This window comes from Nematolebias whitei, chromosome 7 (genome assembly GCF_014905685.2).
Source record: "Nematolebias whitei isolate Nwh7 chromosome 7, NemWhi1, whole genome shotgun sequence".
Lineage (NCBI taxonomy): Eukaryota > Metazoa > Chordata > Actinopteri > Cyprinodontiformes > Rivulidae > Nematolebias > Nematolebias whitei.
In genome coordinates, this window is record NC_056504.1 from 50,216,642 (window position 1) to 50,234,803 (window position 18,162).

The 18,162-nt window shown below is 42.0% G+C and overlaps 1 protein-coding gene across 1 annotated transcript in view; it reads left to right on the forward strand.

Moving 5' to 3' along the window:
- stab1 (stabilin 1) overlaps window positions 1-11,722 on the forward strand; it is a 102,464-nt gene extending 90,742 nt beyond the window's left edge. The window contains exons 64-70 of the mRNA XM_037679029.1: window positions 32-138; window positions 801-920; window positions 1,244-1,378; window positions 2,030-2,134; window positions 5,197-5,343; window positions 8,728-8,832; window positions 11,583-11,722. Of these exons, the coding sequence (XP_037534957.1) occupies window positions 32-138; window positions 801-920; window positions 1,244-1,378; window positions 2,030-2,134; window positions 5,197-5,343; window positions 8,728-8,832; window positions 11,583-11,642 (779 nt within the window). The 3' untranslated portion in view covers window positions 11,643-11,722. The remainder of the gene's footprint in view (window positions 1-31; window positions 139-800; window positions 921-1,243; window positions 1,379-2,029; window positions 2,135-5,196; window positions 5,344-8,727; window positions 8,833-11,582) is intronic.
- Window positions 11,723-18,162: the final 6,440 nt, after the last annotated feature.

Here is an 18,162-nt window from a genome sequence, read left to right on the forward strand (position 1 = left end):
GCAGGTGTGTCATGTGTGTGTTTTTGTGCAGATGTGTCATGTGCGTGTCCTGATGGTTACGTTGGAAACGGGGATTTCTGTAACGGCGTCCTGACCAATGTTCTGGCAACAAACAGCAACTTCTCCATCTTTTACAAGGTGAGTTCAGCAGCTGCAGCTGTTCAAGGTAAATAAATTGTTTGAAACTGTTTTTATTTCATGTCAATGTCACCGGCTGACATCGTGAGTCACCATGGTGTGTTTTTGTTTGTTTGTTTGTTTGTTTCTGGGACAGTTTCTGTCTGTTCATTAATAGTTGGGAGAAAACAAGTTTTTATTTCCTGTTGTACTGTGACCTTCACACCGAGGTACATACCAAACTAATCAGGTGCACCGTTTCACCTGTTATCATCTGTAATGACTGTTCAGTTTTTCATGTATTTATATTTTTTTAAGTTTTTAGCATCACAAACGTGTCCCGCTTGTTGTCCAATAAAACCAGTTTTTGCCTTTAATCACATTTTCATCTCAATGTAGAAAAACTGAATTTTTTAAAGAGATCAAAGGGTATGTCAGATCTAAATTAATACAGTCTCTGCTTTCCCTCGAAACCCCCCCCCCCACACACACACACACACACAAAGATAAACAATGCTGTCCTCTAATAAGAGGATGTCTGGCTTTAATCAGGTACATTCCTGCTCTTTTTTCAAACACACTGTAGCTGTTTGCTTTAGAATAATGAACTCTCTTCAGTAAATTATTTGACGTTTTTTTTGTCACGTCTTTTTTTTTTACTCAAATAAATTTTTTCTCTTTAGTTGCTGTTGGACTACAGTGGCTCGTCCTCGGAGGGCAGACGACTCGTTGAAGTTTTGTCCCACAGGAAGTCCGAAGTCACGCTGTTTGTTCCTCATAACTCTGGCTTTCCACAAAACCAGGTGAGGTGCAGCTTTAACCCTTCAAAAGCTGCTGCACTTCAGTGGAAAAAACACTGATCTGGGAGCAGGTGGAAGAGAGTCTGGAGAGGAAGAGTAATGAAAGTAGAAGCAAACTGGAGGTGGTTCAGATCTTCATTAGGAGGAACCAAAATAGACAAGATTACTAATGAGCCAGTCAGAGGGACAACTCGGGTTTGGAGACAAATTTAAAGTCAGGGATTGTTTGGACATGTCCAGGCGGGGGACAAACGATGTTGACCACTAAGTGTCCCATTACTGATTGACCCAGACCAATTTCTTTTGGATTTCTGTTTCTGCTTTAGACTCTGTCTGGACGAGATCTGGAGTATCACATCTCAGCCAATCACAGCCGGAGGCCGTTCAAAGACCTGAGACACCAGGAAGTCATCGCCTCACGGCTCGGGTTCAACCTGACCGTTACCCACGGCAGCAATGAGGTCAGCACACACTCGGACCAAACACGCAGAACCTCGTTCAAATTATTTTACAAATTTACCAATTTAACGTGATTTGGAGCGTTATCTGTGGCAGAACACCAGAGATGGGTTAAAGGTTAGAAATCCAAACCAGGACAACTGGCTGGATTATTTAAACAAATCTGAGACTAAAATTAAAAATAAACAAGAGCTCAAACTGTTGATGAGGAAAAGTGATGTTTACATCAAATAAAGCCTCTCTAATGGGAGTGTTTAAAGAATTTCATGATTATTTAATTAAACTGCTTATTAAACTCGAACAAAGTGTTTCCTGCCATCTGCTCATTAATCCACATCCTAGTTTGTAGCTTTGAGATGGATAATCTGAGGGATTGTTCACAGAGAGCAGAACTCAGAGGGGCGTGGAGGAAACAAAGCATGACCCAGTTTAGTCGCTTCGTTTCCAGTTTCACGGATCAAACTGAGGAGCTTCAACTGAAGCGAACACACGTCATTTCTTGTAGGAATGCTTATCGCCCGCTGCCTCTCCTCTCCTGCCGATTCTGAGACGTCGCGCTCGGAGCACGAGTTGAGGGCGACTCTCAGCTACTACCACACCAAGTTTCAGCTCAGTAATTTCATATTAATCAGCGGTGACTCGTTCCCTTGCAGAGCTGTAAGCTGGTGAACCAGCGGCTGCTGCTGGAGTGGGACATCCCTGCCGTCAACGGGATCATCCACGTCATCGAGGCGCCACTGACGGCCCCCGCCCCGCCGGTAAGATCCACGTAATTTACACCCCCCACCCACCAAGACCTGTTTTCAGATGCCACCTGGACTTTAAACCTGCTCACAACCTCCAGGAGTCAATCCGCATGATGATTGAGGGAAATTAAAGCATCAGTCTCCATGGCAACAGAGAAAACAGAAACTTAAACTGTTTAAATTAGACACAAATCCCTGCATTAGTTTACGCTCCGCTCTTTTCACAATCAGCTTTACTGTCATTGCACAACAAAATTACATTTTCAGTGCAGCCCGTCCAAGAGAACAACATAAACAAGATAAACAAAAACTGACGTGGGGAGACGGAGGTGACTGAGGCCGCCGGCCTCGGGAGGCGCAGCCTCTTTTCCAGATAAGGACAAAGAAACACGAGGCGGAGGGGACGTGTAAAAAATCTAATCTTGCATCGTGTCCTACGGGACACAGTGTGCAAGTTGTAAAAAAAAAAGACCTCAGCGCATGAAACAGTAACATGCTGATGACATCCAGTGGTGGAGAAAGTACTTAAACACTGGTACAAATAAGCAGACAAAAATGTACTTCAGTAAAAATGTTAATGTGGTACTTCTACTTTTACTAAAGTAAAAAATAAGTACATGCTTTTAAAAATACTTAAAGTATTAAAAGTAAAAGTACTTGCTGAATGTATTACCTAATGCAATGGTCTACAATATCATAAAGTGTGTGTACCGTTTGTATATTTTCTGTAATACATTAATAGTGTCGTTCCATTTTAACGACCGATGCTGCAGATAATACATGTTTTTATTGTGTTTACTCTGTGACACAGTTCACAGCTGGACTTGTGATTCTGTGTCAGTATTTCAGGGATGACCTGCAGAGTTAAATGTCATTAAGCAAAATAAGAAAGGAATGATTTTACCTTTGAAAGACTTTATTTAACAAAGTAAAATCAATGTGTCATTTTAACCGCAGTAAAACATTTAAGTAAAAGTTGTCTGTCTGGAAAAAGAAGCATTGAACACCTGACAAAGGAACAGGCTCTGATCAGTTCAACTCCAGTTTGTCATCAACTAGTTCAAATACCGTCTAGTCGACCTTGTAATGGATCAATAGTGAACGATATTTAACTTCCTGACTCCATTTTCAAAACTTGGACCTGAGTGTCGAGACATTTGGAGACACGTCTTGTCTCCTAACATCATGAACGGACACATTTTAATATCGCAGCAAGAATTTCTTATTTCTTATTCAAGTTCAGAAGAAGGTGGTTTGCAAAGTTTTTTGAGTCCAGTCTGGAACTTTTGAGAGAGAATCTGTCCTGCTGTACCGAATAGTCTTTCAATAATCTTTCAATAAGGCCATGGGTGGCACATATCTTCTGGCTGACTCTCCACAGTGGAATCCAGTTTGGGTGTGTTAGTGGTGCTGTGGGTGCCCCCAGCTCAATGACGTATATACTAGAATATGACGTACTGTATATACTAGAATATGATGTTTATACTATAATATGACGTTTATACTAGAATATGCGTCATTGGTCCAGCTCTTCTTGAAGGTGGGTCTAACGTTACCTGCCCACTTTGCAGTGACTCAATGGACCAACTCTCCTCTCACCACTCGTTACTTTCAAACTAACGAACAAATCAAACAACCGCAACATGAATGTAACTTGTAACACATTATAGAAATGTAGTGTGGTAGAAAGTACAGATACTTAATGTAAAATGTAGTGGAGTAAAAATCTAAAGTACCATGTTTAACAACTTAAGTAAAGTACAGATACATGAAAAATGTACTTAAGTACAGTAACGGAGTACTTGTATTTAGTTACATCCCACCACTGATGACATCATAATACATTTAATACATTTATGCGTGAGGAGGCCGACGAGGGCAGGGAGTTGATCGTGGAGACTGCCAGAGAGTTCCATAGTCCTGATAAGAAATGCCAGTGTCTTTTCAGCTGGTTCAACTCTGACAGATCCACAGACGTCCTCGGGAGGGGAGCAATAGGGGAGGGGGGCAGAGCTTCTCGTTCACATAAACAACCAGGAGAAGTTGAGACGGCTGGCCGGTTCAAGGCCGAGTGGGGAAGCCAAATTCAGATCACACAATTATTTTGGGTCAGGCAGATTCTGCTTGAATTTCCGTGTCTGCCTTTGATAATTCTGCCGGTACGTCTCACTGGTGATTCCAAACAGCTGAATTTTGTGGTCACACCGCTGGACCGAGCTTGTAGCCTTCTCCAAGGCCGATTTCTTCCCACCATTGAGTCCCAGGAGCCGCAACTTACGGCTCAGCTCATGAGTCTGAGTACGTACCGCTCGGTGCATTCCTTTCATGATGGGCAGTCTTACCAAGGCAGAGCGGCTGCCGACATCTTCAGCATTCGTCCATAAGCCAGGTACCACCAACTCCAAAAAGCAGAAATCCTGTTGATCATAAATCCTGTTGTGTCTCTACCTCCTCGATCAAGAATACTGCCAGACACACGATCTTCCACTGCCAGGAATCCATTGTGTATTCAGCTGTTGGTGTCTCGTCCAGGCAAGAGGGCTCTCCTTCACCCCGTCTTCTCATCAAGAGAATTTTATCAACTGCGTTGAGAGACCAGCTGACCACATCCATAATTTATTATTCGGAGGATATGTAGCGAGAGACAAAGAGCAAAGCAGGAGGGAGGGAGAAGCACCTGTCCTCGTCGAGAGCAAGCAGGAAAGGCTCCCCAAAGTCAGAAAAAGATTAATAAAAATTAATTCACGGAAATAAAATCACCACTCGGGCTATGAAGATGCCGAGATATTACGTTAAATATGCTGCGTCTGCAGGATGAAGAATCATTTAAAACCTCCTGAACCTTCTAACACTCAACGTGTAGACTTGCAAAAAGTGGAAAGTAAATAAATGTTTTGTTGGTTGGGTTTATTTTATACACATTAAAGATTCTAATTATAATAAATAATTCAGTTTGTTTTAGAGGAGGGGTTTTACATGTTCCTACCAAACATTCAGATGTTCTAAAGTTGTTATTTTTTTACATCAAAGTTGAAAATCAGATACACTCTGTGACGCATTCTGATTGTTTCCAGGCAAACCACAGCGCCAGCCGAGGCCACGCCCACGCCACTGGTGCAGTGTCGGCCATTTTGGTGGTGCTGTTGGCGTGCCTGTTGGCTGCAGTCGGATACTACCTCTTCAAACACAAGATGGACGCCTTCCGCTTCCACTATTTCAAAGTAAAACACACACCTGGTTTGAGTTTTATTACGCTGTTTATGAACCAAAGGTTTGTGGCTGATGCTCCGACAGATTTAGGTTCAATGCTAACCACAGGTTCAGTTTCATTAGAGGCCAACAGTGGGGCGTTATACAGTTAATAAATAAGATAATTAATCCTTCATGATTCAAAAGGCTGCAATTACAAAACAATTGTTTTTTTTACTTAAAGTCCACAATTAATATAAAAATAATAATTAGAGGCTGCTGACAACAAGTAGCATACATGCTAACTTAACATTGAAAACACCATAGAAAAGCTAACAAGGCTAGTTGTTTATCTAGATTTATATACAAATGTTTCAAAGTCAACACTAAAGATGGCTGACGATTTCATCTGTTACAGAGTCCATATTTCATTTTAAAGCGACGGTTTCCTGTCTGTCACACTCATGTAATGATAATCTGAGCAAATTACACCCTTTTAACTAAGTGCAGGGCTGTAAATGCGAACATGAAACCACGGGATTATCTAACCAGGTTCAGTCAGGTCCTCTGGACAGACTCGTCTTTGTTGAAATGTTTCGTCTTTTATCCAAAGGACTTCTTCAGTCACGTGGATTAAAGTTCTCCATCATTTTGAACGTGGCCAGGATGGAGTTTTGTAATCTGTAAAAATGAGGGGGGCATGTTTGTTGTGGTCTTTTTTAATTTTTTAATCCAAGCTATGATGCAGGGATTGAACTGACGTTGCCTTCAACCAATAAACAGAACCAGAGCTGCAGTTTGAGCCAATCAGAGCAGAGCAGGGCGGGTCATGATGTCTGATACACAGCAGGTGATCACAGAAACTCTGAGACAGACGACCTTCAGAAACTGTCTTAATAATGCAGGTTCAAGTTTTCTTACAACCTCAACATACTGTGTACTTTACTACGGTCATGTACACAGTATACTTGTATACCTCTATGTCCATGGTGTAGTCTACGTTCTTGTAGTGGGTATACTGTGCTTAGAAACCAAAGTACACTGGTTAGTACAATGTAATCGTCAATTTATTTTGATTTTTAAGTATGTTAAACATTTCCAAATTTCTCTGATGCTTTTATTTTAATAAATGAACAAACTTTGTACAACAGCTGACTTTGTATTAAAAACATGTTGTAGAATTTATAAAATAGTATCAAAGCAAAACATGTTCCAAGTATTAAGTACAAACCGGATTCCAAAAAAGTTGGGACACTTAAATTGTTAATAAAAACTGAATGCAATGATGTGGAGATGGCAAATGTCAATATTTTATTCGTAATATAACATAGATGACAGATCAAAAGTTTAATCTGAGTAAATGTAACATTTTAAAGGAAATATATGTTGATTCAAAATTTCACAGTGTCAACCAATCCCAAAAAAGTTGGGACAAGTAGCAATAAGTGGCTGGAAAAAGGAAATTGAGCATATAACAAACAGCTGGAAGACCAATTAACACTAATTAGGTCAACTGACAACATGATTGGGTATAAAAAGAGCTTCTCAGAGTGTCAGTGTCTCTCAGAAGCCAAGATGGTAAGAGGATCACCAATTCCACCATTGCTGCGCAGAAAGATAGTGCAGCAATACCAGAATGGTGTTACCCAGCGTAAAATAGCAAAGACTTAGTTATCATCATCAACCGTGCATAACATCATCAAAAGATTCAGAGAATCTGGAACAATCACTGTGCGTAAGGGTCAAGGCCGTAAAACTCTACTGGATGCTCGTGATCTCCGGGCCCTTAAACGTCACTGCACCTCAAACAGGAATGCCACTGTCAAGGAAATAACAGAATGGGCTCAGGAATACTTCCAGAAAGCATTGTCAGTGAACACAATCCACCGTGCCATCCGCCGTTGCCAGCTGAAACTCTACAGTGCAAAGAGGAAGCCATTTCTAAGCAAACTCCACAAGCTCAGACGTTTGCACTGGGCCAGGGGTCATTTAAAATGGAGTGTGGCACAATGGAAGACTGTTCTGTGGTCAGATGAGTCACGATTTGAAGTTCTTTATGGAACACTGGGACGCCATGTCATCCGGACCAGCGAGGACAAGGATAGCCCAAGTTATAATCAACGCTCCGTTCAGAAGCCAGCATCACTGATGGTATGGGGTTGCATGAGTGCTTGTGGCATGGGCAGCTTGCATGTCTGGAAAGGCACCATTAATGTAGAGAACTATGTTCAGGTTCTAGAACAACATATGCTCCCATCTAGACGTCATCTCTTTCAGGGAAGACCCTGCATTTTTCAACACGATAATGCCAGACCACATTCTGCAGCAATCACAACATCATGGCTACGTAGGAGAAGGATCTGGGTACTGAAATGGCCAGCCTGCAGTCCAGATCTTTCACCTATAGAGAACATTTGGCGCATCATAAAGAGGAAGGTGCCACAAAGAAGGCCCAAGACGATTGAACAGTCAGAGGCCTGTATTAGACATGAATGGGAGAGCATTCCTATTTCTAAACTGGAGAAACTGGTCTCCTTTGTCCCCAGACGTCTGTTGAGTGTTTGAAGAAGAAGGGGGGATGCCACACAGTGGTAAAAATGGACTTGTCCCAACTTTTTTGGGATTTGTTGACGCCATGAAATTTGGAAACAACAGATTTTTCCCTTAAAATGATACATTCTCTCAGTTTATCAATCAACCTTTATTTCAACAGGTAAATCCCATTGAGCCTCGAGGACTCATTTACAAGAGAGACCTGATTTCAACAAAGAAAGATGACAACAATGGACAACAGCAACAACAATAAGCAGTTATAAAAACTCATACTACAGTTTTTTTTTTTTTTTTTTAACAAATAGGATGGCTAAAAGGAAAAAGGTAACAAAACCAAAAAAACTGCTAGATTCCGAGACAAATGTATAAAACTAAAAACAGGAACATGTCTGCATTGGTCCCTGCCAGGAGTCCAACAGATTCAAACTTTTGATCTGTGATTTGTGTTCTATTCTGAATAAAGTATTAGATGTTGGCACCTCCACATCATTGCTTTCAGTTTTTATTCACAATTTGTTTAGTGTCCCAACTTTTTTGGAATCCGGTTTGTAGTAAGTGCAGAATTATATAATAATTTGTGATAAGTGAATGTATAAACAAGCGCTGCATACAGACAGATTGTTACAGAAGCGTTTAACTGCCGTTTAACGCATCAATGACACATGTCTAATGATGTGTCATGTATCTTTGGGTACTTTAGTGGGTATACTGGAATTCTTAAGCTTTTCTAGTGGGTGTACTCCGTTTACTCGTGTATCGCAGAGACTACACCATTGCTCTATGTGGGATTTTTCTGCTTTAATCCTGAACCAGCTGTTGGTTCTTGTCTTGATTCTTTAACATTTTTTATTCCTCTGTGACAGAACGAGGATGAAGACGCAGCGCCGGGCGGTACCAACAAACCCACACTGGTTTCCATCCCCAACCCACTGTACAGCGGCTCCAGAGCCTTCGCCGAGCCATTTGGGGTGAGTCGACCGATCAGAGCATTTCAACCAGATCAATAAATTAACCAGAAAGTAGATGTTCTTCAGCTGTCACTGAAACTAAATGCTGCTGTCACAGACGAGGCCAAAGTGAACTCAGATTCTGGTGAGGTTTGTACCACAGTCCAGCAAACGGGAACCATTCACAAAGTTCTGCTCCAAAACCACTCAAACTTTAAACTTGACCTGGACTTCTGGAGAACATTAATGTTTGTATCAGTTTGGCTGACAAAGTGTAAAAACATCTATAACAATGTTTGAACTGCTTGGAAAGTGTGATTTTGAATCTCCTGATTCGTGCTCATTAATCCAGGTAGAAAAATCCATCAAAGTAAGTCAGGTCCTCTGGACGGTTTCTTTTGAATGAACTGGTGATTTTGAATCATTTTAAATGGTTCCTGTTGATCCAACTACTCCATAAGATGTTCCATCTAAAGCCTGACTGATATATCGTAGGGCCGATAATTTAGGACAATATAGATGTTTGGGTACCTGTCGGTATCAGTGATATTGGTCCCATTATGTGCCGATATAAACACTTTTAATTTTCACCCCTAAAATGCTGGAACCAGCTGTAATTGCACCAAGTATCCAGCAGAGGGCGCATGAAGACTAGTTTCAAGACATGGCCGTTCACTTAAGTTTCACTTTCATCACAGATGAAGCAGGGAGCAATACTGTGTAGAGTATTTTGCTTAACAGAGCATGGTAAGTTTATTTTAACTGATCGGTAAAATAAATCAGCAATAATAAATTCTCTTCAATCCTCCAACCCACTCGTCATTAGCTACGTGCCTCTCACGTTAAGAAGCTAACATTAGTGTTCAGTTGCACCACCTTCATGACATTAGTCCCGCAGTCAGTTGTAGGAACCAGTCCTGTAGGTTGAGCTTCCAGTTTGTTAGAACATCCAGTGTTGGTAACATTATCTTTATCGTCCTCAATGAAATGAATCGTTTGTCTGAAATCTTTACAAAGAAAAATAAACACTGCTGCAGTCGGTACTAATTAGACCTTCAACATACGTGACGGATTAAACGATGAACAAGAAGAGCATTTCTTTGTTTAATTAATATTTTTGTAACACACTTGATAAATTTATGGTGAATAGTGGAGGACAGAAAATGTGAATGCACATTAAGAAGACTGTTTTTCTGACCAGTGCACCACTGGTAAACCTACTGTGGGTTTAGGTATAGAATCAGAATCAGAATAAACTTTATTATCATTGCACCGAGATACAATGAGAACATGTACGTACAGTCGTCTGAAAGATGGGCGGAGTGCACGAAGCTGCTGCCATAAGAAGCGCGGCCTTCTTATTCTTATTCAGAATAATATTTCTCTTAGATGAGAAAAGAAAAGAAAACATGAGGAGAGACGGTATAAAAAAAGATCTCTCACTCCGTGTCCTAGACAGGGCACGATTTGAGGCATCAAACAAACCTCCCACAGCAAAGCAACATAAACAGACGTTATACATGAACATATAGGCGGTGAAGACAGAGAATTTTTAAGGGAAAGTCGTAGCAAAGTCCAGAGCCCCCCCTCAGCCATTGTCCAGATAAGAGGTGATGTTCATCTTCAGCTCAGTTGAGGTTCTGTCACATGTCCTTGGGGAAGGGAGGGGTGAGGAAACAGTCAAATCATCTTTGTTATTTTCTGAACATTCCAGGAGGAGTTGAGATAAGTCCAGCGTCAAGGCCACAGTTCGGGGCAGGCAGAACTCGTGAATTGTTGTTTCTGCCTTTTCTAAAGTCTCGCTGGTACATATCCTCTGATGGAACTCCAAAACAGCCGAATTGATTCCTTAAATTCGAGCTCACAGCTTCTCCAGATTATTCCCACCTTCATGTGTGTGCTGCTAGAGAGTCCACAGTCCTGATAACAGCTGCTCCGTCTCTGACGCAGCTCCACATAATTCAGTCTGAGTGCTGCCGAGCTTCGACACATCCACACAAATTTATAGACAATCTAGAATTCACCAGCCAAACAGCAAAATAACGAGTTGTCCTCATGAATCCAATTTGTTTCCGTCGAGGTAAGAGTGTCCTCCTGACCCTGACTCCTGTCAGGAGAAGTTGATGGCGTACATCTGATTTGTTTAGCTTCATGGTTGCTAACAGCTGCACTAAATAAACAAGCCTCGCTCCACTCGCTGTTTTCTTACATTGTTGGGGGCGGACAAAGAGCAAAAATTTCCAGCCATTATGTCGGTTATCAGCATTTGTGGGCCCTCTCAATATCGTTATCGGCAACAGCCAAAATGTCCACATCGGTCAGGCTCTAGTTCCATCTGCTACAGGTAACATGTTGACAGAACACGTTTCAGAGCTCAGCAGTCTAATTTCTGAAGAGATGTTCTGTGAGTCGCACACGAAGGTCAACAGTAGCCAAACCAGGACCTGCTCATCATTTTCAGGCGTGCGAAAGAACGCTAGCTGATGTTAAACCTTTAAAGTTTAGCGTGTCGCCGTTTTCTGAACTGAGCAAAGTCACTGAAATGGTTTAGGCTCATGGTGCTGCAAAAACACCGTCTGCTGGAGCTGAGGAACGGTTTGAACCGATACGTTCAAGAAAAACATTTGAAGTAAAACGGACAAACGGCACAATTCAGAAGTGTAAAGGTTGTGCTTCTGAAGCCTTTTTCTGTTTCTCCGTGCTCTGCCACAGCTGATAACGTACTGATTGTTTGACAGACTGTCCCTTCAGTAGATTTTGTTTTCTTACAGGACGGGGGTCAGGAAGCAGAGCCCAAAGAACCCCCAAACATCCTGGAGCTGGACCAGTAGAACCTCTTCTCTGATGTGGTCTTGTTACATAGCCTGATTAATAAAGATGGAGTTTGTTTGTGAACAAAATGTGTTTTTCTTCAACCCTCAGCACTCACACTGCACATCACACCTATAAACAGTTAATATCTTTCCTGTTGCAGGTAGCTCACTAAACTTCAGTTTGAAGAGTTTAATCTGACAAGACAGACCAGAATAAACTCAGATCTAGCGGTGTTCAGACTAACCATTTGTCTTCACTGCTGTCAGACGTAAATCTCCAAAGAGGTCGTTTAGACAGTTATCTTCAGCAGGTAAGATATTTAAATCATTTACCTAGAAACACACATCTGCATGGTCAAGATTTTCCCTAAAATCCGTCTTTCATGACCACCAGGAGCCAACTACTGTTACTAAACTAAAAAAAAATATATACCGTAATAAGTAAAACTCACCTGTGCAGGTTTGGTGGGAGTTTAAGGTGTCGGGACTGATTTGAGGCTCCCCCGGATCATGATCTGTTCAGACAGCAGAGGAGTTTCATCTTTTAAAGAATGGACTTCAAACACTTCTGGAGTCTTAATATGAACAACAAGGAGTGGACATCCCTGCATATTCACCCTGAAGGTCAGACCATGCAGCTCACAGAGAAATGAGCACTATCTGACTACAGCAGGTCAAAGGTCATGGCCTCCTCTCTGAAAGCATGGCAGGAATGAAAAAGGTTGGTAATCTCAATCATCCAGGTAGATGACAACAACAAAAGGTTAACCCTCTGGCATGGTGTTGCCCTCGGGCAACAAACCACTGGCCCCCACGCCATACCCTGAATTTTTTTTCAAGCGAAAACTCCTTTCAAAAGTCTGAGGATAAGTGTGACCAATCAAATTTGAGTTTGGAGAGCACGTGACCTTTTGTCTGGGGGTGGAACCATTGACAGATCTATACTAGATGCCTCGTTGAGCGGGCTGGCCTGCTGCAGCGGTTCGTCAGAGCGTCCGCCAGTTTAAATGTGGCGGAACTGCCGGTCATTTAATACAAAGACATGGACTGAACTTCACAAAGCACCGTTCTACAAAGTGTTTTAAGTTGATGCCTGTCAGTTACACACCAATATATTTGGAAAACAAGCTCCAAAGACAACATTTGTCACTTAACATTCTCTAGAAGAAACCTGAGGGAGACTGGAGACTGTAAGGTTGTGGCAGGGGAGAGCGTGACCAGACAGCATCGGATGTTGTGTGTAGAATGACCGTTGTTGTGAAGAAGAGTCAAATCAGAGAAGAAGACCAAATGGTGGAAGATGAAGAAGGAAGAATGTTGTGATAAATTCAGAGAGGAGCTGTTAAAGACTCTGGACGGTAAGAAAGAGCTTCCAGATGCCTGGACTGCTACAGCAACAGTATTAGAGAGACAGGTAGGAAGGTACTTGGTGTGTCATCTGGACAGAATGGATGATGAGGAAACCTGGTGGTGGAACAGTGAAGTGCAGGATGTCGTTCACGATGATACCGGTAAAAAAAAAATCTTGCCCGGGAAAATAAATGATATTATAATATGCTAATTTCATGACGTAAATACGTCAGTGTTTCCCCTACTCTAATATAAGCGGGGCACCCCGCCCCGTTAACAACCAAACGCGCCACCGAACAACTGCGCAACCCACCCCACACACTAATGTAACGTTACGCTAGCCGTGTGCAATGTAGCTAAAAGGCTAAAGGCACCGCTCACGCTGAGCCCCCCCACACTGTCTCTCAGTTCCACAGTCCATGGAGCAAGAACAGAGTCAGGTGATCAGAGTCAGGTGATCAGAGTCAGGTGATCAGAGTCAGGTGATCAGAGAAATGGATCGTTCCTGCAGGAACAGAAGAAGCTGAAACACCTCAAGCTTCAGGGTCACATGATCACCTTGTTACAACTTGTGGAAGTTATAGCTCATTTGAAAAAAAAAAATTAGGGGATTAGGCACCAGACACTTTTTAAAAGGAAAACTGCTCAAACCATTTTTTCAAGTTAATCTGAAACGTTACATTAATTTAAAAAAAATCTTTTTTTTAAGGAATGCATGTCACCCATTTGCTTTTTTGTGCCAAGGTCTAAATAAAAAAGAGCTTTTGTGATCAATTTGTTCTCTGAGAGCCCTATGTTCATGACTCTCAGCTACTACACTAAATATGAAAAACTGATTGAATTTAAATTATTTCATGTTTGCCAAAGTTCAATAGTTGTGGCAGCCATCTTGAATCAGGTTCACTCCAAGTTAATCAGTAGATGTACATCCAATAATTACTTTCATAGAAAACAATGTCCAGTGGTTTGATATTTTATTAAATGCACTCAAAAGCAGACCATTACATGATCGCCCTCCTTTAATGGCAGTCATAAAAAGCAGTCAGTTTCTATATATATATCTATATATATATAGATATATATATAGATATATATATATATGTGTGTTTTACGATTTGGTTTCCCATTGGTTTTGCATTGGTTTCATTTCCCTCGTCTGTTCCGTTGCACGTCTGTCCAAACGGATAATCAGTGCTTTGTTTAAACGGTTGACGTGTTTTTGTTTCTGCTGAGAGCAGCCATGTTGTTGGAGAGGATCTCCATGTAGGAGACACTTGGTTTTTTTGCTGTGTCTAACAAAAACCAAGCCCTCCCTCCCTCTCTAGACCTTCACCTTAAATAGCTTCCCTTCACCATATTTACTCCTTTAGGACTTGTTTTTTTTAAATACTCCTGAACTTCTCCCTCTGCTGTCGGCTCATTGCCTCGTCTGGGAGGAACCGTGCAGAACCGGAGCAGGAGGCTCAACCGTTCAAGATGTTTTTAGAGGAGGCGATCTGTGACGAAGCTGCGGTAGAGCTCCCTTCCCCCCCAACACACAAAGAGCCGAGCTGCAGAGAGCAGCTTGGAAATGGTTTCGCCTGGAAAGCAACGCCGTGGGGGATGAGGAGGGGGAGAAAAGACCAGAGACCCTGACCTTCCAGATCAGCTGACCGTCTGCCGCCACGGAGGACCTTGGAATCAGTTGAGACTGGTTCTAAACATCCTTATCACTTCAAGGACGCCATAAAAACAACCCCACAATCTGAAGAAGACCTTGGATAAGTCAACCGGTTCAAGATATTTATTTAGAAAACCTCGTCTGGGTGGCAACATTTTTCTGCTGCATCTCAATTAATTTCCATCTCGAGGGAATGCACGCTTTATAAGACGATGTCCAACAACCTGTTGTGTCTGGGAATGATGCTCATAAACACGGCATCATTCCCAGAAAGGTTTTAATTTACAGAAAAAAACATCCAAAATGTTGAAGTAACTCAGATGATCCTGAACGTGGTGCTGAAACGCTGCCACAAAAAAACAACAGGAAACGAGATGTAGAGCATTAAACTTACGCATCCGGTACAAATCGTAGACTACATGGATTAGACTGCGTAAAGGGGTGAGATGGTGTACAGGTAGGGCTGCCGACGAGACCAGAAAATCTCAGCTTCAACTCCCCACCACAAGTAATGGTGCGTGAGCAAGACCCAATCTGTAACTGCACCCCGAGCGCCTACGTAGCTGCCCACTGCTCCACCTGGGTGCATCGCACGTGTGATGGGTTAAATGCAGAGAACTAATGTCGTAACTGTATGGGAACATGACACATAGTACACTTACTGTTTGAACTGCGAACAAAACCAAGAACCAAATCAGTTTGGTGGCCTGAAGTGAAACTTCTGTTTTGTCTTACTGAAGTAGGTCCTTCTCAAAAAAATGAGCATATTGTGATAAAGGTCATTATTTTCCATAATGTAATGATAAAAATGAAACTTTCATGTATTTCAGATTCATTGCACACCAACTGAAATATTTCAGGTCTTTAATTGTTTTAATACTGATGATTATGGCATACAGCTCATGAAAACACAAAATGCCTGTCTCAAAAAATTAGCATATTTCATCCCACCAATGAAAGACAAGTGTTTTTAATACAAAAAACACCAACCTTCAAATAATCATGTTCAGTTATGCACTCAATACTTGGTCAGGAATCCTTTTGCATGAGTGACTGCTTCAATGCGGCGTGGCATGGAGGCAATCAGCCTGTGGCACTGCTGAGGTGTTATGGAGGCCCAGGATGCTTCGATAGCGGCCTTAAGCTCATCCAGAGTGTTGGGTCTTGCGTCTCTCAACTTTCTCTTCACAATATCCCACAGGTTCTCTATGGGGTTCAGGTCAGGAGAGTTGGCAGGCCAATTGAGCACAGTAATACCATGGTCAGTAAACCATTTACCAGTGGTTTTGGCACTGTGAGCAGGTGCCAGGTCGTGCTGAAAAATGAAATCTTCATCTCCATAAAGCTTTTCAGCAGATGGAAGCATGAAGTGCTCCAAAATCTCCTGATAGCTGCATTGACCCTGCGCTTGATAAAACACAGTGGACCAACACCAGCAGATGACATGGCACCCCAGACCATCACTGACTGTGGGTGTTTCACACTGGACTTCTGGCATTTTGGCATTTCCTTCTCCCCAGTCTTCCTCCAGACTCTGGCACCTTGATTTCTGAATGACATGCAAAATTTGCTTTCATCCAAAAAAAGTACTTTGGACCACTGAGCAACAGTCCAGTGCTGCTTCTCTGTAGCCCAGGTCAGGCGCTTCTGCCGCTGTTTCTGGTTCAAAGGTGGCTTGACCTGGGGAACGTGGCACCTGTAGCCCATTTCCTGCACACGCCTGTGCACGGTGGCTCTAGATGTTTCTACTCCAGACTCAGTCCACTGCTTCCGCAGGTCCCCCAAGGTCTGGAATCGTCCCTTCTCCACAATCCTCCTCAGGGTCCGGTCACCTCTTCTCGTTGTGCAGCGTTTTCTGCCACACTTTTCCCTTCCCACAGACTTCCCACTGAGGTGCCTTGATACAGCACTCTGGGAACAGCCTATTCGTTCAGCAATTTCTTTCTGTGTCTTACCCTCTTGCTTGAGGGTGTCAATGATGGCCTTCTGGACAGCAGCCAGGTCGGCAGTCTTACCCATGATTGTGGTTTTTAGTAATGAACAAGGCTGGGAGTTTTTAAAAGCCTCAGGAATCTTTTGCAGGTGTTTAGAGTTACGTCGTTGATTCAGATGGTTAGGTTAATAGCTTGTTTAGAGAACCTTTTCATGATATGCTCATTTTTTGGGACAGGCATTTTGGGTTTTCATGAGTTGTATGCCATAATCATCAGTATTAAAACAATTAAAGACCTGAAATATTTCAGTTGGTGTGCAATGAATCTGAAATATATGAAAGTTTCATTTTTATCATTACATTATGGAAAATAATGACCTTTATCACAATATGCTAATTTTTGAGAAGGACCTGTAATTTTCTTCTTTCTGCACCCTTTTCATTCTATGCTTTCTTTTTTCTTTTTGAAGAATTTGAAAAAAAAGGTTGACTGTGTGGTTGCAGGATCCTTAGGGGATTTTATCTCCCACTGTTGCAAATGGTCCAAATTTGCATGGAACTAGAAAGTTAGGACTTTAAGGCCTTGTTGATGCCAGTTTTATGTTGCTCTCTGTGACATAAATGATGTCTCACAATTAAACTCCATGAGGGCGGCTTTTCAGCTCATGGGGGTTATGAAACAGGAAGAGCAGTGGGTTCTACAGACTTTCATACAACTGAAGAACAGCCGAAGTCCAGTCACTGCAAATATTACAAACTTCAAAAACCAATTAGATTACCGGTAATAAGAACGTATGCTTGGGTTTTTGTATAAAGAATGTAGTACCTGTGCATGACTCACACTGTGCTACTACTGTTACATACAGTATTTTTTATTCTTTTGGCCTTCCAGCGTGACCGATAAATACCCCGTGAACCAGTAAACAAATGTTGATGAAACTCTTAGGTCATCATGATTAGCGTTTGTTGGAGTAGATAGGGAGGTTGTTCTCCAATCACAAGGACCAAGGTTTGATCCCCAACCCTTGCACCATTCCAAAGTGTCCTTTACTGACCCCCCCCCCCCCCAATCAAAATGCTTATATGTGTATGGAATTATAAATAAACAGAAACCTTTGAGTATGCATGAATGAAACATTGGGAAGCACTGTGCACAACTTTGTTAAAAAACTGCAACAAATGTGTGGACCAGTTACGTGCCTGATATGTACCAGGTATATATTCCTTATACTTAGTATGGAACAGTACATAAAAAGTACATATCAGCTGCTTATCGGGTACATACCTTGTAGATATATGGCAAGTGGCTGGTTACAAGGTGCTTGGGAACAAAACTAGTACTTCTAAAAAAGTTAAATCTGGTCCTCTGGACATTCAAAAAAAACAAAACAAAGCAAAACAACAAAAAAATGTAGAAACGTTTCGTCTCTCATCCTGAGGACTTCCTCAGTCTGAGGAGCTGTATTCAGCTCAGTCTCTTAAATAGCACCTTCTCAGAGTGGATCAACCAGTTTTGCTGCTGACAACCAAAACCAGCTGATCACATGATCAAGAAGGACCATCAGCCTAACAATGGATCATTAGCACCTGATGGC